Source organism: Dermacentor variabilis, unplaced genomic scaffold (genome assembly GCF_050947875.1).
Source record: "Dermacentor variabilis isolate Ectoservices unplaced genomic scaffold, ASM5094787v1 scaffold_16, whole genome shotgun sequence".
Lineage (NCBI taxonomy): Eukaryota > Metazoa > Arthropoda > Arachnida > Ixodida > Ixodidae > Dermacentor > Dermacentor variabilis.
Genome location: NW_027460324.1, coordinates 9525306 through 9553184, shown reverse-complemented (window position 1 = coordinate 9553184; position 27879 = coordinate 9525306). Strand labels below are relative to the sequence as shown.

The window sequence follows — 27879 nt, the reverse complement described above, 5'->3', positions numbered from 1 at the left end:
AATTTTATTAATGTCTGTTTTAGTAAATGGATCCCAAATTATCGCCGCATAATCTAATATTGGAACGGCAATCGATTTGTAAGCTAGGAGCCGGACTCTGGGTACGGAGAGCTTTAGTGCTCGCCTATAAAAAAATTTACGGTTAGCATTGCTTATCACCTGATCAGTGTGTTTAGTCCAGTCAAGGTCGTTACTAATTCATAATCCTAGATATTTGTACTGTGCAACTTCGGAGAGGATATTGTCAGCAAAATAATGTATGAATACGAGGGGATTTTTCTTGCAAGTTATTCTCATCTAAACAGTTTTTTAATATTTATCCGCATCTGCCAGGCATCACACCATTCAGTAATCTTTTGGAAGGCCTCATACAGTGTTTGATCTGATATAGTTTTAATTTCTGAGTAGAGCACGCAATCATCCGCATACAATTTAATATGAACTGGAATGTCTTTTACAATGTCGTTTATATAAATGATGAATAGAAGGGGCCCAAGCACTGAACCCTGAGGGATGCCAGAGTCAACAGAAAGAGACTGAGATGAATGGTCATGAAAAGTGACATATTGTTGACGGTTACTCAAGTATGTTGAAATCCAATTAGTAATCTTGTCATTTTTTTATTGTGCTATTAATTTTAGAAATCAGCTTCTTGTGAAAAACTTTTTCAAATGCATTTGCGAAATCCATAAAAATGGCATCTGTTTGGTTTCCGTTATTCATAGAGTTAGAAAAGTCAGGTACAGTTTGAACTAATTGAGTGCAAGTAGAATATCCTTTCCGGAATCCGTGCTGAAAATTTGTAATAAAACCATGTTTTTCAAGAAAATCAGAAATGTGGGTATGTATTATGTGCTCCATAATTTTGCAAGTTTTCGATGTTAGTGAGATTGGCCTATAATTATTGATGCTCTGTTTCTTACCGTTTTTATGAACTGGTTGAATTCTGGCCGTCCTGCAGTCATTCGGAACCTGTCCTTCGTTTAGAGATTTTGAAAATAATATAAACAAGTACTTGGCTACCTATTTTGCATACCTAGTTAGGAATAGATTTGGTATGTTATTGGGTTCGGGGGATTTCTTGGTATCAAGATTCAAAAGCATTCTAATAATACCTTGCTCGCTGATGACAAGATCAGGCATCAGAGGTAAACATGTTTCGAAAGCGGGCAGTATGGCATTCTCATTAGTGAAAACAGATTTGAAGTATTTGTTAAAAGCAGATATTTCTTTTTCATCAAGGGTTAGAGTGCCGTTGACTTCAAATGCATGAGAAACTCTGGATACCGGAGAGATTGTGCGCCAGAATTTCTCTGGTGAAGTTAAAATGAAGTTAGGCAACAAGTTGCCAAAATAATTTTCTTTATCAAGTGCTATCTGAATCAGTAGAAGGTGCTAAGAAACCCTGGCTCCGGACAGGCCGCCATTGGCATATGAACCTGGTAACGTTTAACGCTAGAAAGTTATCTAGTGAGGCGAGTCTAGCAGTGCTATTAAAGGAATTAGAGGGCAGTAAATGGGATATAATAGGGCTCAGTGAAGTTAGGAGGCCAAAAGAAGCATATACAGTGCTAAAAAGCGGGCACATCCTGTGCTACCGGGGCTTAACCGACAGACGAGAACTAGGAGTCGGATCCCTGATTAATAAGGAAATAGCTGGTAACATACAGGAATTCTATAGCATTAACGAGAGGGTGGCAGGTCTTGTTGTGAAACTTAATAAGAGGTACAAATTGAAGGTTGTACAGGTCTGCGCCCCTACATCCAGTCATGATGACCAGGAAGTCGAAAGCTTCTATGAAGACGTGGAATCGGCAATGGGTAAAGTCAAAACAAAATACACTATACTGATGGGCGACTTCAATGCCAAGGTAGGCAAGAAGCAGGCTGGAGACAAGGCAGTGGGGGAATATGGCATAGGCTCTAGGAATAGCAGAGGAGAATTATTAGTAGAGTTTGCAGAACAGAATAATATGCGGATAATGAACACCTTTTTCCGCAAGCGGGTTAGTCGAAAGTGGACGTGGAGGAGCCCGAATGGTGAGACTAGAAATGAAATCGACTTCATACTCTGCGCGAACCCTGGCATCATACAAGATGTAGACGTACTCGGCAAGGTACGCTGCAGTGACCATAGGATGGTAAGAACTCGAATTAGCCTAGACTTGAGGAGGGAACGGAAGAAACTGGTACACAAGAAGCCGATCAATGAATTAGCGGTAAGAGGGAAACTAGAGGAATTCCGGATCAAGCTACAGAACAGGTATTCGGCTTTAACTCAGGAAGAGGACCTTAGTGTTGAAGCAATGAACGACTATCTCATGGGAACCATTAAGGAGTGCGCAATAGAAGTCGGTGGATACTCCGTTAGGCAGGAAACCAGTAAGCTATCGCAGGAGACGAAAGATCTGATCAAGAAACGCCAATGTATGAAAGCCTCTAACCCTACAGCTAGAATAGAACTGGCAGAACTTTCTAAGTTAATCAACAAGCGTAAGACAGCGGACATCAGGAACTATAATATGGATAGAATTGAACAGGCTCTCAGGAACGGAGGAAGCCTAAAAACAGTGAAGAAGAAACTAGGAATAGGCAAGAATCAGATGTATGCGTCAAGAGACAAAGCCGCAAATATCATTACTAATATGGATGAGATAGTTCAAGTGGCTGAGGAGTTCCATAGAGATTTATACAGTACCAGTGGCACCCACGACGATAATGGAAGAGAGAATAGTCTAGAGGAATTCGAAATCCCACAGGTAACGCCGGAAGAAGTAAAGAAAGCCTTGGGAGCTATGCAAAGGGGGAAGGCAGCTGGGGAGTATCAGGTAACAGCAGATTTGTTGAAGGATGGTGGGCAGATTGTTCTAGAGAAACTGGCCACCCTGTATACGCAATGCCTCATGACTTCGAGCGTACCGGAATCTTGGAAAAACGCTAACATAATCCTAATCCATAAGAAAGGGGACGCCGAAGACTTGAAAAATTATAGACCGATCAGCTTACTGTCCGTTGCCTACAAAGTATTTACTAAGGTAATCGCAAATAGAATCAGGAACACCTTAGACTTCGCTCAACCAAAGGACCAGGCAGGAATCCGTAAAGGCTACTCAACAATAGACCATATTCACACTATCAATCAGGTGATAGAAAAATGTGCAAAGTATAACCAACCTTTATATATAGCTTTCATTGATTACGAGAAAGCGTTTGATTCAGTCGAAACCTCAGCAGTCATGGAGGCTTTGCGGAATCAGGGTGTAGACGAGCCGTATGTAAAAATACTGAAAGATATCTATAGCGGCTCCACAGCCACCGTAGTCCTCCATAAAGAAAGCAACAAAATCCCAATAAAGAAAGGCCTCAGGCAGGGAGATACGATCTCTCCAATGCTATTCACAGCGTGTTTACAGGAGGTATTCAGAGACCTAGATCGGGAAGAATTGGGGATAAGAGTTAATGGAAAATACCTTGGTAACTTGCGCTTCGCTGATGATATTGCCTTGCTTAGTAACTCAGGGGACTAACTGCAATGCATGCTCACTGACCTGGAGAGGCAAAGCAGAAGAATGGGTCTAAAATTAATCTGCAGGAAACTAAAGTAATGTTTCACAGTCTCGGAAGATAACAGCAGTTTACAATAGGTAGTGAGGCACTGTAAGTGGTAAGGGAATGCATCTACTTAGGACAGGTAGTGACTGCTGATCCGGATCATGAGAGTGAAATAATCAGAAGAATAAGAATGGGCTGGGGTGCGTTTGGCAGGCATTCTCAGATCATGAACAGCAGGTTGCCATTATCCCTCAAGAGAAAAGTTTATAACAGCTGTGTCTTACTAGTACTCACGTACGGGACAGAAACCTGGAGGCTTACGAAAGGGGTTCTACTTAAATTGAGGACGACGCAACGAGCTATGGAAAGAAGAATGATAGGTGTAACGTTAAGGGATAAGAAAAGAGCAGATTGGGTGAGGGAACAAACGCGAGTTAATGATATCTTAGTTGAAATCAAGAAAAAGAAATGGGGGGGGGGGCATGGGCAGGACACGTAATGAGGAGGGAAGATAACCAATGGTCATTAAGAGTTACGGAATGGATTCCAAGGGAAGGGAAGCGTAGCAGAGGGCGGCAGAAAGTTAGGTCGGCGGATGAGATTAAGAAGTTTGCAGGGATAACATGGCCGCAATTAGTACATGACCGGGGTAGTTGGAGATGTATGGGAGAGGCCTTTGCCCTGCAGTGGGCGTAACCAGGCTGATGATGATGATCTGAATTAAGAAGGGAAATTTTTTCTTGCAGACACCTTGGATGGTTAACTGCTTGCTTTTTCTTTTTCAATCGTTTTAATTTTCTGCACATTTGTATTGAAGTATGAGAAATCCAGGGATTCTCACGTTTTACCTTTTTAATGATGCTTGGCACAAAATGGTCAATACACATCAATACGAGATCCTTGAAGGAAATCCAGAAATCGTCTACATTTGCTGCTAATGTTGAAAAACTGTCAAAACGAAAAGATAAGACATCGATTATAGATGTGTCATCTGCACGTGAGAAGTTAGGAAAACAAGAGTTTTTCGATTTCTGTCGATAGCAGTATCAGATAAGGTAAGGAGTACGGCCTGGTGATTGGAGATTCCCGTGACAATTTTGCACTTTGATTTAGTACTAATAGATCCGCTCATGAAGAAAAGGTATAATATAGAGTTAGAACTGTCGTGTATCCTAGTGTACTCGCCAACAACTAGAGATAAATCAAAAGCAAATGCTATATCCAACATAGCATCACCTGTTTTGTCGTTATGGTTTACGAGGGACATTGTGGACCAGTCAATATTAGGCAGGTTGAAATCTCCAGCAAGAATTATCCGATCGCCAGGTTTTATATGCGTGTTCATGTAAACTTTTAAATCATCCAAAACTGACAGGGAAGAGGAAGGGGGCCTGTACATCATGCTTATGACGTACCTGATTCGACCACAATAAGCTTTACTAAAAATGCACTCGACATTTTACACATCAGGCGTCCTGAAAATACGTAATGATTTTTTGTAGATAATACAGACGCCACCAACTCTACCAATGCGGTCTTTCCGGAGTGCATTGTACCCAGCAGGCACGAATTTGTTGTTGAAAATTTCATCATGTAACCAAGTTTCAGTCAGCACAGCGATGTCAGAATTGTTAGAAAGAAGAAGCCCCTGGAGCTCAGTTGCCTTATTAATTACGCTTCTGCAGTTAATTTCAGGACTGTCAAGGAAGTAGTATCGTGTTGTTTCTGTCACTTATTTTTCCTTTTGGTCAATCTGATACATTCTCTTTTCTCTGAATCAGAGGCATACTGAGCACCATCTATGCTGATTTTATCGAAGACCAGCTTTACTTTAGCGCTGCTTACTTTTTCTTCCGCTAAACTGTCCCACAAAAGTGCATGCACCTCACGAACGCACTTTGAAAAGTGTTTGGATAAAGACAACGAAGAGCCTTTTAGTTTGTGGGATGCATGTAAAATTGATGTCTTTTCCCGATAGTCAAGAAATTTTATAATAACCAGCCTAGATTTTTCATTGTATTTACAGCCAAGCCTATGAAGTCTTTCAGTACCTGTAGGCGTTATACCTATCTTCTTTGTTATTAGGTCGTCCTTTATTTTCTTCTCAAGTGCTTCAAACGTCTCATTTCCCGACTCTTCTAAACCATAAACAATGAGGTTATTGTGATGGCTTCAGTTTTCTAATTCAACCGCCTTATTTGTGAGAAATAATAATTGACTGTCAAACTCTGTAATTGTTTTTTTTTTTAAATTTCACTTACTTGTTCCGGCAGTGAGCCCAAACTGGATAACTGTTGCTCAATATCATCTACTCTACTGCTTAGTGTCGAGATTTGTTCTTTGATTTCATTCTGTGTTACAACAATTCGTTCAATAGTTCCTTGGACCTTCATTTGGCCATCTAGTAGTTCTGATAGCAGCTCCTTTTCAGAAGGTCCTGGGTTTGTCTCAATGTTGCCCGAAAGAAGTGGTTAGTAGGCAGTAACACAATGTTTGTCAAAATACATTTGATACTCAGTGGGCAGGGCAGCAGCAACAAAAACCGGTCCTCACTATGGTAACAGTACATACGAATGTTTTTACTAACCTGCAGAGCAAAGCAGAAGTTGTTGCTGAACATGTTGCCGATACTGCTGCAGGCCTGCCCACTGAATAAAGGCAATGTTGCTCGGTGAAGCCACGTGATGTAACGTGGCTCATTGAACACATTCACATCGATCGTCGTTGATGCGCAGTCGCAGGGCCACCGATGATTCCCAAGATGCATAGGCTCGTACATCTGGTCCACGCACATAGCCGCCGAGTCACAGCCATGCAGTGGAAATGGTCCGCTCAGAAGGGCCGCTAAAACCTGTACCTTCAGCAAAGTGGTCTGTAGCAGTACTGGGTACATTGAAAATGAGCTCAGAGCACGTTGAGCACGCAAAGACTTCAATTCATCTGAAGCTTAGTGTCTGCTGCTTTTTGCCCACCACTTGATAGAAGCAGCAAAAACAAGTTTGCTAGAATGGCAACTTGGGCTTGTTGGTTTTCCATCCTGGTGTATTACTTAATAGCGCAAAACGTAGACGGGACATGAGACGAGAAGACGGCACCACATGGTTGAAGTTGAAAGCCAGCACTTGTGGTGTTGTCTCCTCGTCCTGTGTCCAGTCTACGTTTTGCGCTGTTAACACCAGGATGAAAAACAAGTTGTGCGCACAAGTGTGGACATGGGGCACCTGAAGGGAGTATTATGCAAAGTGATGCCACAGAGAAATGGAAAATGATGCATAAAAGCGGATGCCTGTAGGGCTTTATTCATCATTACTGAACTGCCATTGCAAAATAAAATGAAAGAATGGGTGCTGATGTCTTTGTCACTTCCTGTGAGAATGGCGTCACCCACGGGGACATCCCCTAAAGTTATTGGAAAAACAGCACTTTAGAAATACAATTGAAATGCACTTGCAGGTAATTAATTATACTGTTAACCATGTAGCCTAAATCCTCTGATAAGCTCAACACCTTGGGTACCCAACCCGAGGTCTCTTCGACTTGGCTGCACCTTCTGAACAAAGAAAAGTGCAGCGACAGACGAGCTGTGTTGTCTGCCACAAGTGGTTAAGCCTTTTCAATTTTGTAACTCACTGATAGGATTATAAAGGATATTTTATCTTTACTATTGTAATGGCCTCTTTGGTAGTACCATTACTTGGTGGTAGTGAAATGGTGGTTGTACATGCGGCTTCTTCATCAGAAAGTGCAAATCAAGACAAAAGCTGTTTGAGCAGAAGCAATTCATTAAGTTACAAACTTTTACCAACTGTGTCTCGACAGCAACACAGGCATTGAATCTTGCTTCTTTATACCAGCTAGGCTTACTTGCATTTCTTGTGGCATACTTTCTGTCTTTCTAAATGAGGTAATGCTTTTCCTGTCTGCAGTGGATGATAGACTAGTGTTGTGATAAAAACCACATCATATTGTACTTAAGAAGCACAACAGAATGAAAAGCATAGGACTGTACTGGCAGCTTTTGACCTCTGCAGTCCTATGCTCATCTAACATCTGTCATACTGTTTAAGTAAACAGCATGGCAGACAAAGAAGTGGTATGCTCTGTGTCATTCCTTAACCACAGTGACTGGAATCAAGCTGGTTTGCTCTCGTGCAGTTGCTGCCCGATGGATCGGGCGTTGATTCAGGGCATCAAGCGTCTGCGAGTGCTGACCCCGTACGACTATGACAACATGGACGAGCTTGTCCAGGACCTGACTAGCGCCCTCGAGGAGTCCTCCTCGTCTGCTCAGCGACACCGCTGCCAACGACACCCACGGCCACCACAGCGCAAGTGGTGGTCCAAGAAGACCCTCTTGCCCCCCTCAGATGGCGACGTTGTGCGCCTGCAAGGGGCTGTATCTTCCTCAACGACATGCCAGACTACCCGTTCCGTGAGCGCTGTGTCTGGAGATGACTCCGAGTCCAGCCTGGAGGGACGGGCCGTGCCTCGGATGGTGAGCCCCCCTTTTCAACTTCCACATGCTCTTTAATCGGGAGTCTTCCTTGCCAAGACTGAGAGAATGAAAAGAAAGTGTGGCTAGGCAAGCCACACAGGAGCACATGTGCCACTCAAGCAGAAAGAGGGAGAACCATTAATACAACCTGGTTGCCAACTAGCATAAAGTAGAGAAATTAAGTTCACTCTAAAAAGGTTTGGCACCTCGGGGTTACCCAAACAATTATTCTAATACATCCTGTGTGCCTCTCCTTTCTTTTATGCTAACGATTACTTGTTCTGCTCTGGGGGCTGCTGCGTACAGCACATGGGCGTGCATATCTTGAAAGTGATCTGCAATGTGGACAAAGTACGCCTAGTGCTGGTAGCTTCATTTGCACTGTGCTTTCAACGCTTAGTTCGTGTTGAAGCGAGACGCAGCATGGAGGTCAGTTCGCTCGCTGCTGCTGCCGTGTTTCTTCACTCCTCCGTTTGGCAGCGAGTTTCCATGGTCATCAAGTGAGATATTTTCATGTTTAGCTGTGCACGCGTGACACCGTGCTAACTTAGTTACTAAGCGAATGTTTACAAATTTATACAACCGATAAACCTAAATATTTGAATTCGAACATTCTATTTAAAGTAATATTATTAAAGGCATAGACAAAGAAGGAAGGGAAAGCGTCGTGTAAAGGACATGAAGACACTTTTGGAAAAGGTGATATTCATTTGCCATGCTTTAGACCGGTTACAGAAGTCAGCGAAATAATTATTAAGGACAGCATGATCAATTGGAAATTTAATTGTATTGACACATAGACTTGTTGGTTTCCCTCCAATCTTTTTCGGGGGAGCACTTTTCACCGTCTAACAAATGTTATCGCTCAGCGGGGGATGCGCCTGCATGTATTGGAAGTTTCTGGAATGTTATCAATGGTTCTGTCAGCTGTCTGTTGTCACCGAACCTTGCATAATCTGATGGCATGTATGTGCAACGTGAATGATGTAGAACCTTCTGGATGACATGCGGGCACCAGCGATTTCTCTGGAACATTCGATAGCTCTTGTATAAAAGCCGATGTGCTTGACCGGCAGACCAGATTTTCAACAATTGCTGACTGTGTTCGGCACTATCGTTGTTCTTTGAGTGTAGCCTGTTTTTGAGGGCATAAGTTCGCCCAATAAAATGCTGCTTTCGTCAGTCACCGTTTTACTGCCTTCTTCACCATCACTACTATGTGACATTTGGTGGAGGTGCTTTACGTTCATGTACCGAACGCCTCCACACAGCCGCAATCCAAACTCGAAGACAACACCAACGTCGGCCAAGACCAGCGAGCTAGCCGCAGACTGCAAGGGCTGCCCCCGGAGCACGGACTTCTGCCTGATACGACCAGGAAGACCGTGGCGAGCTCAACAACTGTAATGGCAGCCCCAGCGTCCCCGATTGTGCTTCAACAACCCAAGGAGCCTCCTACCTTCCGTGGTGCTTCATCGAAGGATCCGGAAACCTGGCTCCAACCCTTGAAAAGGATCTCAACCTTCAACAAATGGACCTCTGAGGATAACCTACGTCATGTGTCCTTCTCCTTGGAAGATGGCGCGAGGACTTAATTTGACAATCGGTAGTCGTTCCACAGTAACTTGCTGAGAACCTTCACGAGTGTTGTCCGAAAAGAAAGAGCCAAAGTTCTGCTGGAAATCCAAGGGCAACTACCCAATGAGACCATCGCCATCTTCATGGAAGAGATGACCTGTCTTTTTCGGCACGCTGACGCGGAAATCTCAGAGGAGAAAACATTCCGCTTCTTGATGCAAAATGTAAAGCAAGAACTTTTCGCCTGACTGATCCGTAAGCCACCGAAGACCGTAGCTGAGTTCTTGACAGAGGCAACGACGATTGAGAAAACTCAGGAAATGTGCATTGGGCAACATAACTGCCAAGTGCTCACGACGCAGTGTGCAACCCAGGCACTGGGCTCCGGCAATCTCCAAGAGACTATCAGGGACATTGTGCGCAAACAACTGCGCAAGCTGTTTCCTTCATCACAACCTCAGGTGTCCTCAGTCACCGACATTTTCAAGGACTGACTTCGATGGTTACTGGGTGTTTGCGAAGTTCAGCCCGAATCGTCACTTCCTGTGCTACGCCACCGTCGCCCTACGCCACCGTCGCCCGCCATAAAGGTCCCCCTCTGCGTCCGGGCGAGGGGCCTGTAACGCCGCAATTCTATCGTCCACCCTGACTGGTGTCCACCCTGGTGTGCGCCGCCTCCAGCACACCCACCCGTTGCCCAGCGCAGCTACATGAGGAAGACGGACATTTGGCGAGCCGCCGACCACCTCCCGCTCTGCTATCACTGCGGAGAAGCTGGCCATGCGTACTGTCAATGCCCATACTGCGATTTGGGACTGAGAGGGTTCTTCATAAACGCACCATGTCCACAGCTTGGGGAGTGCCCACGGGACATCGCAGACTACCTCGCCGCCACACAGTGGAGTCCTCAACGACTGACCCATTTGCCCTCATGAGGGCGCTACCTGTTGCCGCAAAGGCGACCATACACTGGCCCAACCCGGGGCCGCTCTGTGAGCCCATATCCGAAAAGCTAAAAACAGCAAGTGATGGAGGTGAGGTTGCGGTTTGTCGAGCTGACGAAGATCCTCTGCCACCGATGAAGATTCAAAAAATTCTGTTTCGACGACATATCAGCGAGACGCTCCCATCCCGATGAAGTCTAGAAGCAAAGAATACAGCGACTAAAGACGACACGTACCAGCCACAGGTCAACGCACTGCAGCAGTGATCCGATGCCAAAATCTAACTGTAACGCAAGACAAAGAACTACTGACCTCGAAGTGCTTCTCGACGACCACACAGTCACAGCCTTAGTGGACACAGGTGCCAATTACTCCGTCATGACTGGACCCATCACTGCTGAGTTGAAGAAAGTTAAGACTGCATGGGAAGGCCCTCAAACTCAGACCGCTGGAGGACACCTCATAATGCCAACTGGAATCTGCATGGCAAGAATTGCTGTTCATGACTGGGCTTACCCTGCTACCTTTGTTATCCTCAAACAGCGTTCATTAGCCATCATTCTTAGCAAGGACTTCCTGAACCGACACGGCGCAATAATCAACCTGAAGACGATAACACTGTCGGAAGATCAAGTGATACCGCCGGAGAGCTCTCGTAGTTGCCACTCCTTGAGTGTGCTCGAACATCAAGTGAGCTTCCCGCCTTGCTCCAGCATTGTTATTTCTGTCAGCACCGAAACACCCGCAGACGTAGAAGGCGTCATCGAGGGCGACGACCGTCTCCTGCTCGACCGTAAAATTTGCGTTGAAAGAGGAATCGCTCGACTGCACGGAGGGAATGCGAAAGTGATGCTAACCAACTTCAGCCAGGAGTTCAAGCACATCAACTAGGACACGACAATCTTGTACATTGAGGAAATTGTGGAAACCAGCAATGCGTTTGTCCTCTCTGATTCTACTGCATCTACCCCGACGACCATAGTACCCGAACCAGACTTCGAAATAAATCCAAGTCTCCCCATGAGTAAGCAGCAACAGCCCCGAAGTCTTCTCCGACGATACAAAGTCTGCTTTTCGATGTCATCGAGGATTCGACAAACGTCAGTCGCAAAGCATTGCATAATAACCGAAGAGTGCGCTTGGCCTCTCTGCCAGAGTCCTTACCGAGCTTCGACATGAAAATGTGAGAACAACGCGAAACGGGAAAACACGCAAGGAACGCGAGGAGATTAAAATCATCTACAACACGATCCTCCTGCTCTCAATGCCACTGTCCAGCGGGCCTGGTGTTGCTCCGGCACTGGCCTCACTCCGAAAAGAACTTTGGATTCTCCTGCAGCGACGCTGGGATGGCTTGAGAGCTAGAACCGGAGCAGAGCAGTGGGAAATGGAAGCGTGGTGCAGCATAGATGTCCTTTGTAGGCATCTTTCAAGGAAGAGCACAACTCTCTATTCCCTAGTAGATCCAAGTGATGGTAGCATAGTCGACTCACCAGATAGAGTTCTTGCACTGGCGAGGCAGTTTTACATGACCTTGTTTGCCGAATGAGTTGCTTCTCCAGCTCTTTCCATTTGTTTCACCAGCCGAGTCGCTGGAAGTCTGTGACTCAGCCATAGATGAGGACTAGCTATTTTTGGCTTTGAAGACTATGAAGCATAGTCGCAGTCCAGGATCCGATGTTCTGACAGTCAAATTTTATGCGAAGTTTTGGACACTGTTAGGGAAGCAGTTGACATCATTGGTGAAGAGGCTACACAGTGAAGGGACACTGTCAGCGTCTCAACGAGAGGGGCTAATCACTCTCCTTTGTAAGGATGAGTCGAGAAGCTCCTATCTGAGGGCATGGCGTCCAATCACACTTCTGAACTGCGATTACAAGCTCATGGCAAAGTGTCTGTGTATGCAACTCACGCCAGTACTCAACATTGTTTTGGGTCCATACCAGCAGTGAGGGACCTTCTCCTGTGGGCAAATACCAGGAAACATCCAGGTATTCTGTGCTCCTTCGATTAGGAGAAGGCTTTTCATATTATTAGTCCTAGGTACTTTTCCTGGGTTTTGGAGGAGGCTGGTTTTAGTGTGGGTTTTTGGCAGATGGTCCAAGCTTTGTATTCTCGACCGACTTCTGCTGTTCTCATACAGGATCGCGTCTTGGAGGCATTGATTGTGGGGCGTGGTGTACGGCAGGGGGACTCTCTCTCGCCTGCCCTCTACGTACTCGCTTTTGAACGGCTTCAGCAGAGGTTGTCCTGTGACAGCAGAAGTGGCACATTCCTCCTCCCACCATGTTCCCCTCCGGTTGCACTCTTTGCCTAGGCGGGTGACTTGTCCATTGTCGTCCCGTACGAGGCATCAGCTTGCATCGTCTTGGATGTCATGGACAGTTACTGCGAGGCAAGCAGTGCCAGGTTAAATAAGTCGAAAAGTGCAGCCATGTACTTGAGCTCCACTCCGTCCAGTTCGCAGCCCGTTCAAGGTCTCCCTGTGAAAACGTGGTTGTGTATTCTATGTTTCTAATTCAAACCAGACGTTCTCTCTCCCAAAAACTGGCAACAGGCTAAGGAGAAGCTTGAAACCAGGATTCAGGAATTCAGCACGTTGTCATGCCCATTGACAACTCGAGCGACGATTCTTCGCTCACTTCTGTTTTCCTTCCTTACATATGTGGCGTGTTTGTCTCCTGTTTCAATCCGAACCAAGTTTATCTTGGAGTGGGTCCTCTTTCACTTCCTCTGGAAAGGGACAACTGGTTGTGTAGCTCGGCAGGCACTCAAGTTGCCCAGGGACAAGGGAGGACTCAACATTCCTCACCTGGCCATCATGGCTACTGCACTACACATCATGTGGACCCAGGTCGCTCTTAACTCGGATATGCTCCTTACTCGAAGCTTTACTGCCTTTTTTTTCTTAGCACCTGATTCTGCTTCTTTTCGCAGAGCACATTTTCCCACTGTGGGCCTGGCTCCGGTTCCCCGTCCACCATTTATGCGGCGGCTACCAATTCTCTGGTAAGCCTCTGCAAGGTTCACCCCGGCATCGACGTAGCTTCAACTCCACACCAAGAATTAGTCAGCATCCTCACCCCAGGTCTCCCTCCCGCATTGCCAAAGGTACGATCTGTCCATTCACAGGCCAAACTGGAAGCTCATCATGGCCAGTTTCCTCGACTCTAGGCGAGCTACATTCATGCACCCCCTGGCGCGAGGGTGCCTGCCGTTGAGTTACAGGCCCTTCACAGCCATCCTGGCTATTGGAATGTGCCCTTCTTGTAGCGGTCGTGAAGATTCAGTTCATATCTTTACGCAGTGTTTGCTTCCTGCAGCTTTTCTTCAAAGGATTGCTAGTCTTTTTAGGCTCCCAGGTGTTCCTTATCAGTAATCAAAAGGCTAGCGCGAATAACAGGGACACAGACAGAGAAGACGACAGGATGAGCGCTAAATCAGACTTCTTAATTTTTCACCTTTTGCCCAAACAGGTGATCAACCAGTTCGTGATTCTTCTTGTCGAGTGCTCACACCAAGTTTGGTTCGCACACTGTGAGGCGGTTTTTTGGGGACGGGCACCGGGCCTTCACGAAGTGCTTGCGAAATTGCGGAAGGAGGTCTGGTTCCATCTCACCCAGGAGCGGCATTGCTTCGGCGACAAGAAGTTTCTCGAGGTGCGGGCTCGTCCTGCCGTGATTTTTGATAAGTCAGGTGCAAAGCTCTCCATTAAGTTATGATGCATGCTCCTAAGGTCACTCGACTCGGCCGTGTGTGCCAGTCGATCCACGGGGTTTTCTTTGGCTCAGTGGAACCCAGAGACTGAACCAGTCGTGCCGCACCTTCGAGTGGTCGCGCTGCTCTGTGGACGGCTTTGGTGGTCTTCATGGTTGTATGCCTTGACCTCTTTTGTGTCAAGGCAGTCCGAGGGTCAGTCAGGCTTTCGCCTGTAAGAACGACATGGCTGTTTGTGTGTTGAGTGCAGCAACTCAGTTGTGCTGCACCACAACAGCCCCTTTGTCCGGGAAGGACCGTTGGCCCGAACCAAAGCCCCCTGCCCAGTCAGCCCGGGTAGAGGGGCAGCTCCGGGGTCAGTGTACGTAATGAGGCTGTATTGGTGAGTACATGAGTACATGGGTAGCTCTGGGTACCAAGTCCCTTTCCATCTGACAACGGCGCCAGTTCTTCTAAATTGTAGTTTTAATACAGTCAAAAACATTGAGGCGCATTTTCGACCACTGACGATTGAGAATGGATGTTAACTTTACAACTACAACCATGTATATCACTTCAAAGAAGTAAATGGCAAAGACATCGCAGTGAAGTGCCTAAATTAAATTAACTTAATTATGGGGTTTTACGTGCCGAAGCTATGATATGATTATGAGACACGCCGTAGTGGTGGTCTGCGGAATAACTTGGACCTCCTGGGGTTCTTTAATGTGGACCTAAGTCTAAGTATACGGGTGTTTTCGCATTTCATCAGCGTCGAAAAGTGGCCCCCGGAACCGGGATTTGATCCCTCGATGTCGTGCTTAGCAGCCCAAGGCCACAGCCACTAAGCAACCACCGCAGGTCGTGAAAACATAGCAAGCATGCTTACGATGTTGAAGTCATTGTAAGTGAACAAATCATTATTTTATTCCACTTAAGCATGCAAGTATGGCCGCAGACGTTTTTCAACTGTCATTTGTAGCTTCATTACTTGGAGCATGCCTTGCACCTCACAATTGTAGAAGTTTTGGCGAGTTGGCAGGTGAGTGCTTTTTTCTCTGTGCACAAAGTGCCTCAAGCATATTCTGGTATTGTTGTTTGGGTTCCATTGTGAGAGCACATCACTGCTGAAACATAACAATCGGCTGGCCCTAAACAACTAGAAGACTGAACAAATGTGCTGCGGTGCACTTAAGCCTTAGTTCTGTTCTAAGCTCGAGAAAACAATGGCATGAAAGGCCGGTTCCAGCAGTCTCGTCTTGATCCTCATGGAGAAAGGAGCTGCACATTGGCTTATTAATGCATAACAGAAAGCACAGTGCATGCAAAGCTCCAGTACGGAGCACTTACAAAGCTAGATTTGACACATAACGACAACTGTGCATTTGTTTTGGAGCGAGACGAGCTAAACTTTCTAAACCAATTTACAACAGCGGGAATTGGTCATGCATTTTTACAGTTTTGCGTTCTTACGGATGCTGCCTACTGGTATTTCTTTCTTTTTTCTGCATTTACATCTTAGTTCGTTTAACAGAAATTTACAGGAGTGACTCTTACTTTACGTGCCGAACCGCAACGATCCACTTCAGCCGCTGGGTTGCTTCCCATGGTCTTGAAGGGAAGCAGTACAATTTGATGCCGACATCCCTTTTGCGGTTGTGACAACCATTCATGCCGTAGTACCTGCCCTAGTTCATTTTGTTCACACTTCTCATGGAGGAGCTGCCGAGAGGCCGTGGTGAATCCATTGAAAAATTGGAAACGGAGGCTTTCAGGTGGGCCTGAGTGCTGCATGGACAAAGGTGAAATGGCGGTGAGGGCCTGCTCGCGGGTGCTCACCGCCACTGCTAGGTGGTGCGACATGTCAGGGTGTCCACCAACCGGGAAAACTGGGAATTCTCAGAGATATTGAGTAGTCTGGAAATAGTCAGGGAAAACTTAGGGAATTTGTGCTTTTATCAGGGAAAATGAGCTGTAATATTATTGAAAAGGAATGAAAGTAGCAGCAATGCTGGCTCAAGTAACACAGAGGAATCATAACGAATCGTCCTTGACACCGTGTCATCAGCTGGAGGAGTTGCCAGTGTACAGTCAACAATCAACTTTCCGGACGCCCGATAACTTGGGCGCCTTCGCGGCACCACCAAGTACCACATAGAGGCATTGTGCAAGAACGTCCAAAATCTCGTACGCAAGAGCCATTCACTATCTGATTTTCCAGACTTTTTCCCCTGACCGCAGCTCCGAAACGGCATTAATCAAAGCCGCCATTTTCATTACCTCGCCGTTTCGAACTGGCGCCATCGGCATTCTCGTATGCAGATCTGCATGCAGCCACAGCCACCACTGCGGCAACGATAGGCCTAGCTGCTTCGACGTTCGCTGTTAAGAGGAAGCTTTTAGCTCGAGTGATCATCATCATCAGCCTGGTTACGCCCACTGCAGGGCAAAGGCCTCTCCCATACTTCTCCAACAACCCCGGTCATATTCTAATTGTGGCCATGTCGTCCTTGCAAACTTCTTAACCTCATCCGCCCACCTAACTTTCTTCCGCCCCCTGCTACGCTTCCTTTCCTTTGGAATCCAGTCCGTAACCCTTAATGACCATCGGTTTTCTTCCCTCCTCATTACATGACCTGCCCATGCCCATTTCTTTTTCTTGATTTCAACTAAGATGTCATTAACTCGCGTTTGTTCCCTCACCCAATCTGCTCTTTTCTTATCCCTTAACGTTACACCCATCATTCTTCTTTCCATAGCTCGTTGCATCGTCCTCAATTTAAGTAGAACCCTTTTCGTAAGCCTCCAGGTTTCTTCCCCGTAGGTGAGTACTGGTAAGACACAGCTATTATACACTTTTCTCTTGAGGGATAATGGCAACCTGCTGTTCATGATTTGAGAATGCCTGCCAAATGCACCCCAGCCCATTCTTATTCTGATAATTTCCCTCTCATGATTGGGATCTGCCGTCACTACCTGCCCTAAGTAGATGTATTCCCTTACCACTTCCAGTGCCTCGCTACCTATATTAAATTGCTGCTCTCTTCCGAGACTGTTAAACATTACTTTAGTTTTCTGAAGATTAATTTTTAGACCCACTCTTCTGCTTTGCCTCTCCAGGTCAGTGAGCATGCATTGCAATTGGTCCCCTCAGTTACTAAGCAAGGCAATATCATCAGCGAATCGCAAGTTACAAAGGTATTCTCCATTAACTTTTATCCCCAATTCATCCCAATCCAGGTCTCCGAATACCTCCTGTAAACACGCTATGGAGAGATCGTATCTCCCTACCTGAGGCCTTTCTTTATTGGGATTTTGTTGCTTTCTTTATGGAGTACTACAGTGGCTGTGGAGCCGCTATAGATATCTTTCAGTATTTTTATATACGGCTCGTTTACCCCCTGATTCCGTAATGCCTCCATGACTGCTGAGGTTTCAACAGAATCAAACACTTTCTCATAATCAGTGAAAGCTATATATAAGGGTTGGTTATATTTTGCACATTTCTCTATCACCTGATTGATAGTGTGAATATGGTCTATTGTTGAGTAGCCTTAACGGAATCCTGCCTGGTCCTTTGCTTAACAGAAGTCTCAGGTGTTCCTGATTCTATTTGCTATTACCTTAGTAAATAGTTTGTAGGCAACTGACAGTAAGCTGATCGGTCTATAATTTTTCAAGTATTTGGCGTCCCCTTTCTTATGGATTAGGATTATGTTAGCATTCTTCCAAGATTACGGTACGCTCGAGGTCATGAGGCCATTGCGTATACGGAGTGGCCAGTTTCTCTAGAACAATCTGCCCACCATCCATCAACAAATCTGCTGTTACCTGATCCTCCCCAGCGGCCTTCCGCCTTTGCATAGCTCCCAAGGCTTTCCTTACTCCTTCCGGCGTTACCTGTGGGATTTCGAATTCATCTAAACTATTCTGTCTTCCATTGTCATCGTGGGTGCCACTGATACTGTATAAATCTCTATAGAGTGCTCCTGTTTAAATACATGTAGAAGGAGAATTAGTTTTTCTGGGCAACCATTCCACCAAACTTGACGAGATTTGTTGCATTTAAAAGAAAAACTTAAAATCTAATGACTTTTTGTTTTAAATTTTTTATTTTGGTTGTCAATTTTTTACTAAATGTTTCCAACAATTGCAAATTCTCAGAAAATGAAACTATCAAGTTTACAACTCTGTAGCTCAGCGATGAAAAATGATATCACAATTCTGTGCATTGAATCCAATATTACATCTAAAGCGAACACGATTGATATGTTACACATGAATAACAAAAAAATTAGTAATATGGAAGTACAGCTTTTGCAGAACCCCTGTACATGACGTTCACATAATATTCACATAAAATTCTTGAATACATAATATGTAAATTGACACACTGAATTTGTCCGCTTTGAATGATCTCATGGACACCATTTACAGAATTGCGATATCTGTTTTAGATGGAGAACTATTAATTTGTAAACTTCGTGCTTCTATTTTTTTCGAACTTCTGAATTTTTGAAAACTTTTGTAACAATATTCAGGCCCTAAATCGAGAATCTGCTTCAAATAGTCCCCAAAATTAAATCACAAATGCAACAAATTGCATGAAAATTAATCCAGGGGTTATCTCAGAAAAGCATTTTTGCGTTTTACATGCATTTGAATAAGCCGCATAGGAGTTGGGCCCGCGCTAAAGGTTCCTATTAAGCTTCTTGGCATTCGGTGCGGTGTTTTTTATTGAAAGAATTCTTCGCAGTCAGCAATGGCACAGACTCCACCTTTGTGGACCTCGCAATTGTTTTCAAAGCTCGGAAAGCACAACGTGTTGCATAATGCCGGTTTTGAAAGTTAGCTTCGCCTCAATACAGCAATGTTACGCTGTGAAACACATGTGAAAGTATTGCGATGAACCATAAGCTTGGGAAGGATCAATTGTCACGGGGCACATTATGTATTCCTTAATTATACACGCGTGCACCCGCCATCTCTTGTCACAACATGAGCACCGATATGCTCAATAAGTGTGCTGGCAGGCCTTCAGAGCTTTTTCGTAAGTTCTTGTGACGATTTGAGCTCTTAAGGGCAGTAAAAGACATGCATTCATTTTTTCGAACAGCCAGATTTTTCGGACATTATCGTGGCCCCTAGGGATTCCGAAAAGCCGGACCTTGTCTGTACAACTGACCAAGGGGATGGTTCCAATGATCCGTGGGTCGAACGCTTGGCGGAAGGAGGACAAGAACACAAAGGAGCTACGCATTGAGAAATGAACAGGAAAGAAAGTGTGCCGCCACTTCTTTGAAGGAGCTTGAACACAGAAAACAAAGTGTTGGCTGACGCCGAGATGCAGGTTTCCCTCATCCATACGAAAATAAACTCTTTAATTAAAAACAGTGAAACGCAACACTGAGGCATTGCGCGCGGGCTGAGAGTATGTCAGGACAGTTGAGATTGACTTATCAGCTGTTGCGAGAGAATCTCACTTGTGACAAAGTTTGGGCCTCATACCAATGAGCGTGCTATCATTTGATAGAAATAGCTTATATTCGAAAATATTGGCTTCTGTTTGCATCTCCTTTTTATTCGTATTTGAGAATGTTTGACTCAATTTGCAATGAGTTTTACAATTTCGTTCAAAGATATTTTATTCGCTGCACCTTTTACTAACCCCTCCCTTCTGTTTTCTTTTGGAATAAAACAACCGCTACTCACTATTCAAACTGGATTAAGTTTCTTTTTCATTTTTTAACATGCTTACTAGAGAGTGACAGCATCGGGTGACATGGTGCCAGCCCGTCTTGACATAAAACAAAGTTCTGTGTCACTCAGGGAATTTTTTTTTCAGAAGCACCCAGGAAAAACTTGGAAAACTCAGGGAATTTGGAAATGTCAACTTGGTAGACACCCTGCATGTACAGCCAAACTTCATTGCAGGGTGCCTATAGTGGCATCACCTGTTAGGTGCCATTACAATAATACCATGCCGCATGCTTATACGACACATCAAAATGGCAATGTCGCCCGTGTACTTCAGTTGGCTGCTGGCACGGCTAGTTGCTGCGATACTGACTTTTCTAGATGGCACTAGCTATGCAGCATACTTATAAATTTCAACTAAAAACTGGCACATTCTTCAAAATCCTCAAATCTAAGCTGACCCTAGGGTATGGTATGTGATTACAGTGGAACCCCAATTATACGACATTGGGGAGACCACCCAAAACCATCGTATAATCTAAAAACTAAGGATCTAGGCAGTGACGCTCAGTCTTGCTGAAAAAAAGAGGTACAGATCGTCTGAGTAAGTCCGTGGCATGAACCTGCACTGCTCCAAGGAAGGCAGGTTATATTATTTTGAAAAAACATGACAACCCAGGATTTAATTGGAAGAAGTGTGAGCGAATGTTTATTTACACATTTTAAAAAAAGTGATCTTTTTCTAGACGTTTGCTCAGCCGCGGGGCATCAACTTCCTCTCAAGAGCTGCAACATCCGGCAGCAAGCCACCAACGTCATTGTGTGCACCTATCAAACCACCAAATGTTGTCGACACTGTGCAACACACTCGCATAAGTCGGAACAAAACGGAAAATTCGGAAACGAGTTCTCTTCACTTATCGTTGTCGTCCGAGATGGAGACAGCTTTCCTTGGCCAGGATCCTTGGGCGATCCCTTTCGGAGAAATTTACTTGACTTGGCACGGAAAGTGACCCTGGCAAGTGTTTTTGGCACTGTGCCAAGCTCATTCTCAGTGCCAAGAGAACTATCGGCCATATACTTCGACAGGTTCGGTACCGGGCCGAGTCTCGGGAAAGCAAAACTATCTCGGTAAGTGATCACATGAGATCACGTCACCTTTGAGCTTGTTTGAGATTGAGTCCTTTTGAGAGGCTGCACAACCATTTTGTTTGAGGATGGTGCGAGGCCACTACGAGATCCACAGAGCCCTTCTGACCAACCTCGCATTTCAAGAACTGGTCCTGCCATCCGCGAATCGTGGACGTCGGGTCACTGAGCCACGGTGGTGCTTGCCTACTTCTTGGCTATGAAAATTGCTTGTTGTTCGAAGTGAGCCACATATTGAATGTGCTAAGTCGCCATAACGTCATGAATAAGCGTAGTTGAAGCATAAAAGACCACAGGGCACTGCAGCACCACAGTGTTGCCAACTCAGTATGCCATAATAACCCTAGATTAATACCCAAAGAATCTCTAGCTTGCAAAAGAAATCCCTAAAATTGTTTTACAATGACGATGCTGTGCTTTTATTCTTTTCCTTCTCATAATCAGGGTTCCTTGTGAGTAATTGATCTAGGTAAACATACTCCTTCACAGGCTCTAGAGGATGACTGGCGATCTTGAACTCTTGTTCCCTTGCCCGGCTATTGATCATTATCTTTGTCTTCTTCAAATTAATCTTCAACCCCACTCTTATACCCTCTTTGTTCAGGTCCTCAATCATTTGTTGTAACTCGTCCCCAGTGTTGCTGAACAGAACAATGGCATCTGCAAATCTAAGGTTGCTGAGATATTCGCCGTTGATCCTTACTCCTAAGCCTTCCCGGTTTAATAGCTTGAATACCTACTTCTAAGCATGCAGTGAATAGCAATGGAAAGATTGTGTCTCCTTGTCTGTCCGCTTTCTTTATAGGTATCTTCCTACTTTTCTTGTGGAGAAGGTAGCTGTGGAATCTGTAGATACTCCAAGATATTTATGTAAGCGTCCTGTACACCTTAGTTACGTTATGCATCTACGACTGCTGGTATCACGACTGAGTCAAATGCCTTTTCGTAATCCATCAAAGCCATATAGAGAGGCTTATTGTACTCTGCGGATTTCTCGATTACCTGATTAATGACATGGATGTGATCCATTCTAGAGTATCCCTTCCTCAAGCCACCCTTTTCCCTATGTACTTCTCATGTATAACCAATTATGAGGCATGGTGAAATTTTGTTGCAGTTTGCCTGTAAGCTAAAATTTCACTCTGTGCGTATGGCTATAAATTGTGTGCCATCAATTAAGTTGATTGGCTGCTTAAGCTCTGTTAACCATTTCTTGACTGCTGATGAGTATTGTCACTGGAATTTTTACCTATTTAGCTGGTGATGAGAATAGCTATCAGGAAAAAAAAAGCTTGCAGTTTAAACATATCACTGATGTATCAATCATCTTGCTTCTAGTTCCAGTTTTTTACACTAGAAGACTGCACTTGTCAGGGTTAGGAGCCATTATGTGTAATTCTGTTTATGATTGGCTTCATGAACGCTGGCATTGGAAACATTGCTGCTTGCGCACCACATTTAAGCGAAGTCTGCGAGAAATTTAGTACGATCTTTTTCCATTTACTGCTCTGCAGAAAAGGTCAGTCTCCCCATCGGCACTTCAAGAAGCAAGGCTGCATTCACATTTGGTCTTGAAGCAGGTGAAATTGGCAAAAACTATTAAAAATTTACCCACCTAGGTGGCAAAATGGGCGGTAAAACAGGTGGCGAGCCAGATAAGTCTTGGACTGATTTTTTTTGCCACAGGAAAGTGAAGTCATTCTTGTTCACCGGATGCTGTACTAACATGTAAACATCTGATCGTAAAATTTAACATGGCACCAGAAGTGTCTGCTGTGATGCTGATCAGTGTGATCATGAACCAGCCTGTGCTCTAAGACAAAAGTCACTGGCTTTTCAAGGACATGCTGGTCAGCATTACTTACGATGCAACGTTGTAGGACTGGAGGTGCAACAACAAAGCGTTGGCATAACCGACCTTCTCGCCTTTTTGCAAAGCTGGTTGAACCGACCTCCGCCACCACTTCTCAGTTGTACACTTCTTCCATTGTTCATTGCCCATTTCTGGTGAACAACTAGCTAGAAGTATCAAAACAATTCCTCTTCCATGGCACAAGAAAGATGCCGACTACACGCGAAGTTGGGCAGCATGATCATTCTTAATGACGGATGGGTCAATGAATGAACTTACCGCTTGAATTGGTGCAATGAAGAGCGCCATCACACGAGCAAACGTGTGCAGATAGAGGGATGTGGGCGAAAGTGGCAGCGGTGGCCGCGGCAGGGGCGAAACAAATGTGAACATCTTCGACATGCTCGAAAAATATTTTCTGCCCGCTTGCCGCTTTCCAAATGTGAACGTAACCTAAATGAATTGAACGGAATCGTTTGATTCTCCATCAATGCTCACTGCTGCAGCTGGATGCTCCCCAGAGTGACTCGGATGACCTGCTCCAGCGACTGTGTGCATGGCGCCATCGGCAGGCCAATGCGGCCGAATCGGACTCACTCAATGAGAACTGCCTGCCCACAGCAGCGCGGCCACAGAGACGCAAGCGAAAGCTGAAGCGTATGGCCGTCGACCTGGAACCGCCATCCGGGGACTCATCCCAAGGATTGCCGGACATCAACAAGGTTGACACCAAGGAGTTCTTGTTCAATCTACTGTTTTAACTCTGGTAGGAAGCAGCAAGGAAACGAATGAGGCTGAATCAAAATTGTGATCATAATGAGGTTAAAATGCAGAGAAAGTGGTGGAGGAGGAATGGTTAGCATACAGTATCTGTCGCTTTTTCATCCTGCATAATGAACACACAATTGTATGCTGCTGCATGGCTGAAACTGTGGTTGCCTGGCACATTGTTATACAGTTGCCGACAAAAATAGTAAAAAAAAATTGAACAGCCTGAGAAACTCGTTCACCCGAAAGAATAAAATTTATTAGGCTGGAAGCAGCTTAGAAAAATCTCTAATAATGCCCTACCTCATACAAGCAATCAGATTTGCCTGGATTTGCGAGTGACGTTGTCTCTGTATACAGTCTTACAAGAGTGTCACCGCATTGGCAATCTCCGTTGTCGGAGATCACTAAAAAGAAAAAGGGATCTCGCATCATATGATTATGATGATAGTGCTGATCGAAAAAGGAAAGAAACTAGAAAAAGTGCTGTCCCATAGAGCGTTTTGTCAGCCAAGGAAGAGCAGGCATGCCCTCCTAGACTGGAGGATGTTGCACTCTCTATTTAAAGCGTGTGCCTCCCAATCTTGGAGGCTTTAGGGTGGGCCACTGCAAGTCAAGCCAGCAGAAAATCCAACATGGCAGCTTCCAAGATTGGGTAACGTGGCTTGTAACAAGTGATTTAGCCCAGAAAATTGAACTTTAGGACCTAAATTCATCTGAAAAATCGGTCGTGAAAATGAATGAGCATTATGGCAACCCTGACGGTGCATTTATGAAGTCCGGAATATCCATCAAGTCCAAATTTTTGGATTCTAAAAAATCCATCAGCAACTGTATATAGACAGTCAACATCCGATTTTACAGCCTTCCTGGAGGCCACAAAAATGCCGGAAAAATCGGGCAGTCTGAAAAAAATTTCACTTTTGCCAGAAACACGAAGCACCAATTGTGACAGCAAATTAGTAGACAGCTAAACGAAGTAAGGATAGTAGTTTTATAAACTTGTAAACATAGGGATGCAAACATAGTAGTAGCCGTATAAACTTGTAAACATAGGGATGCAAACTAAATTAACAAGCATGGTGTCACGCATGCACCAGCAAACGGGAACGCATATGACTCCGTGACCGTGGAAACTCACTGTCAAAACGTTGGTGGTATGAAACATGGCAGCAGCAGCGAGCAAAGTGACATTCATGCTGTCTATCGCTTCAACACGAAGTGAGCGGCGAGAACGCACACAGCACGCACAAAGGTACGAGTCGCCGACGCACGTAGACTCTGCCCTCAACGTAGATTGCTCTCAAGATTTGGCTGCGCAACCACGTGCAGCCGCCACATGCGCAGTTGCAGCCAGAGTAGAACCCTCCCCCACCCCTGTTTCCCCTGCTGCTCTCAACATTGGGTGCCACGTGCACAATGGGAGAAGGCGCGCTTCCTCCCTGCTTTTGTCTTTTTTGCGTGGGCGAGATTGAGCCACAATCGTCAGCTCCTCTCGCCCGCCTTCCCTCGCACATACAACATAGGAAACTCGGAAACAGTTTTATTGCCCTTGGACTTTATAACGAACCGTTGCCAACGGTGGAACTGCACTTGGAGTGCCCATATAATTGCTATCGCAATATAATTAATGCATGCCTCTGACTGCCCCAAGGGCTCATACCGCCACAGGCATGTCTGAAGGAAGCCTGTAGGCCTACCAGTACACTTATTAGGCATATCAGCACTCATACTGTGACAGCAGAGGGTAGCTGCATGCCTGCGTAAACTATAATTTATAAATGCATACCATGTCCCTTGACAGTTGCCCATTTAAACTCTCAGTATGCGTCACCACAATACATCTTGGCTTCCTTGTGCGATGCAGATGACTGCCCTGTTTATTCTTGTTGTTTTGATCCTTGACAGCAGCTATATATTGCTATGACAAGAAATAAGACATCAGTTGTTAGTGCGCCTACGTGCTGTCTCGTGTCCCTTCTTCGTGTGTTGTTTTATTCGGCGCCGTCTTTGTAATCATGCTTAACCAACTAGCCCACCAACACATGCTCAGTTACATCAGATATGTTTCATAGAGTAACCGCTGTATAGTGGCAAAGCTGACTTTGGGAACCAGCATTATTCAATGTTTCATTATTCAACCTACGAGCGATGGTCAGAAAAGAGCACAGCACTCCTCCACTCTGCAACGCACAAAGGCGCTAAGGCAGTGTTCGTGAGCTCTCTGACACGGCACAGAGAAGGTTTCGGAATCAGACGGTCAACAAACATTGGTTTATTAACCCAAGAAATAACACAATGTGACAGTCACGCCACTTACAGGCAAAGGCTCACCACATGACTGAATGAGTACACGTACCTGCGGCGCTAGCGCTAACAGTGTAGCAATCCACCAAGCGCAAGAACCAGAAGTTGCGAGAGCAGAGGTACCATGTAACTGAATCGTTGCGGGCCTGTGAGAATCAGCGGTGATGAAGCACTCTGTGGAAGAGAGCTTGGGTGGAGAGGGCACCCCGAGGCTACCACTGGCGAGGCCAATCGGGGGCCGTCTTAGTGATGTGTGCTTGTGCGGGGACTTGACGCTGGGAGGGAGAAGCGCAGTTTGTGCTGGAAATTAGCTCCAGTGCACTAGCTGTGCTCGCCATGTTGCCATGGGCCAACAGTTCCTGTAGATTGAGCTAAACACCACATGCCACCACAAAAGTCACTGGGCTCCCTGGATTGTGCAATGACAGAAATAGCAGGCTGGGTTGATTGGCAGCCTGGTTAGCAGTGGTAGCCAGTGTGTCCACACTCGGCCAGGGGTTTGAGCTTGATTTGGCAAACTGGTGGCTGGGAGCGGCAGCTGAGGCAGTAAGGCTGGCACGAGAGGTCAGTGGCCTTCAAGGCTGGACCAGCCATGGCAGGCAGGACCAGGGACAGCAGCCCACATGGTCAGCAACAGACTGGCAACGAGGAGGAGAGCTTAGTTGCCGCTCCAGCAGGTGTATGAGGCCTCACGCAACTGGTGAACAGATCGATGGCAGAGCAGGGTGGCTCATGCTCGTTGAGAATGTCACTCAACTGTGCATGAGGCTAGTGGTAGTTGGAAAGCATGACGACATTTTCGGCTGAGCGGCGAGGCTCCCACTCGATATTGACTCGCCTTTCTCTCGGGACAAGGATAGGCCAGCGAGGGCTTTTACACCAGCAGCAAGTCAGGGAGGCTCAGCCATGGTGCCCTGGACATCGAACTCCACTCTAGACAAAGACTGGCCAGTGAGCGAGGTCGTGCCTACGGCAGAGGGGATGGGCTGTGACGCAGCACACTTGTCTGGGAAAGGCGCTTGGAGCAAGCAGGCTTATTCTAGCAGTGGAGTGGAGTTGCTGCACTGCATTGTATTGAGCACTGTGCTGTGCTCGAGGCAGGGAAAGGAAATGAACTGTCCAAGTGGGGTGGCTCACACGCGGTGGATGGCACAGTGCACGATGCTTGGGACAAAGGGAGGAGGCCAGCAAGTGTATTCGTGCCAACATCTAAGTGGTGTGGTTCCGATGCAGCACTGTAGGCACTCAACTGTGCTTGGGACAAAAAGAGGCCACTGAGTGCGGACAGCACATCGAAGGGGCTAGTAGACACCCGTTCCGCACGAATCTCAAACAGCCAAGGGCATGGCTGGCTTGGCTAGGGCTGGAGTACACATCTGAGCGGTTGACATCACCAGAGGGTGCTCTAAGAAAGGGATCATTCTTGGTGGCCGAAAAGTGAAGAATTGATAAGGCGAACTTACTTCATGCTGTCAGGATCCTCCGTTTCATAGGGCAATAAGTCCGTAGCCAGCGGGTTAAGCAGGAACCAGGGCCATGAGGAGGCCTGCTCTGATGCCATGCCGAAACTGAGTTGGGCGTCAGTTATGCGGAGACTGGTTTGCTCAAGGCTCACCCTATGACCGACAGTCTGAAAAGGGCACGGCGCTTCTCCACTCTGAAATCTACACAGGCGCTACGGCAGGGTTCGTTGATTCTCTGACGTGGCACAGAGAAGGCTCTTGAATCGGAACATCAACAAACCCAGGCTTATTAACTCAAGATACAACATAGTGTGACAGTCATGGCACCTGCTGTCAAAAGCTCACCTCAAGCCCGATTAAGTATGCGCCCTCTGTGCT

General features: G+C 45.8%; 1 protein-coding gene across 9 annotated transcripts in view; it reads left to right on the top strand.

Annotated features, from left to right (window-relative positions):
* The window catches only part of LOC142568070 (G patch domain-containing protein 2-like), a 125802-nt gene that overhangs the window by 3636 nt on the left and 94287 nt on the right, over positions 1-27879 (top strand). For 7 of the 9 annotated variants that reach the window (XM_075678163.1, XM_075678161.1, XM_075678159.1 and 4 more), the window contains exons 2-3: positions 7708-8047; positions 23470-23685. In XM_075678163.1, the coding sequence (XP_075534278.1) occupies positions 7718-8047; positions 23470-23685 (546 nt within the window). In that variant the 5' untranslated portion in view covers positions 7708-7717. Of the gene's footprint in view, positions 1-7688; positions 8048-23469; positions 23686-27879 lie in introns of all 9 variants that reach the window. The other 2 variants (XM_075678158.1, XM_075678164.1) reach the window with 2 other exon arrangements.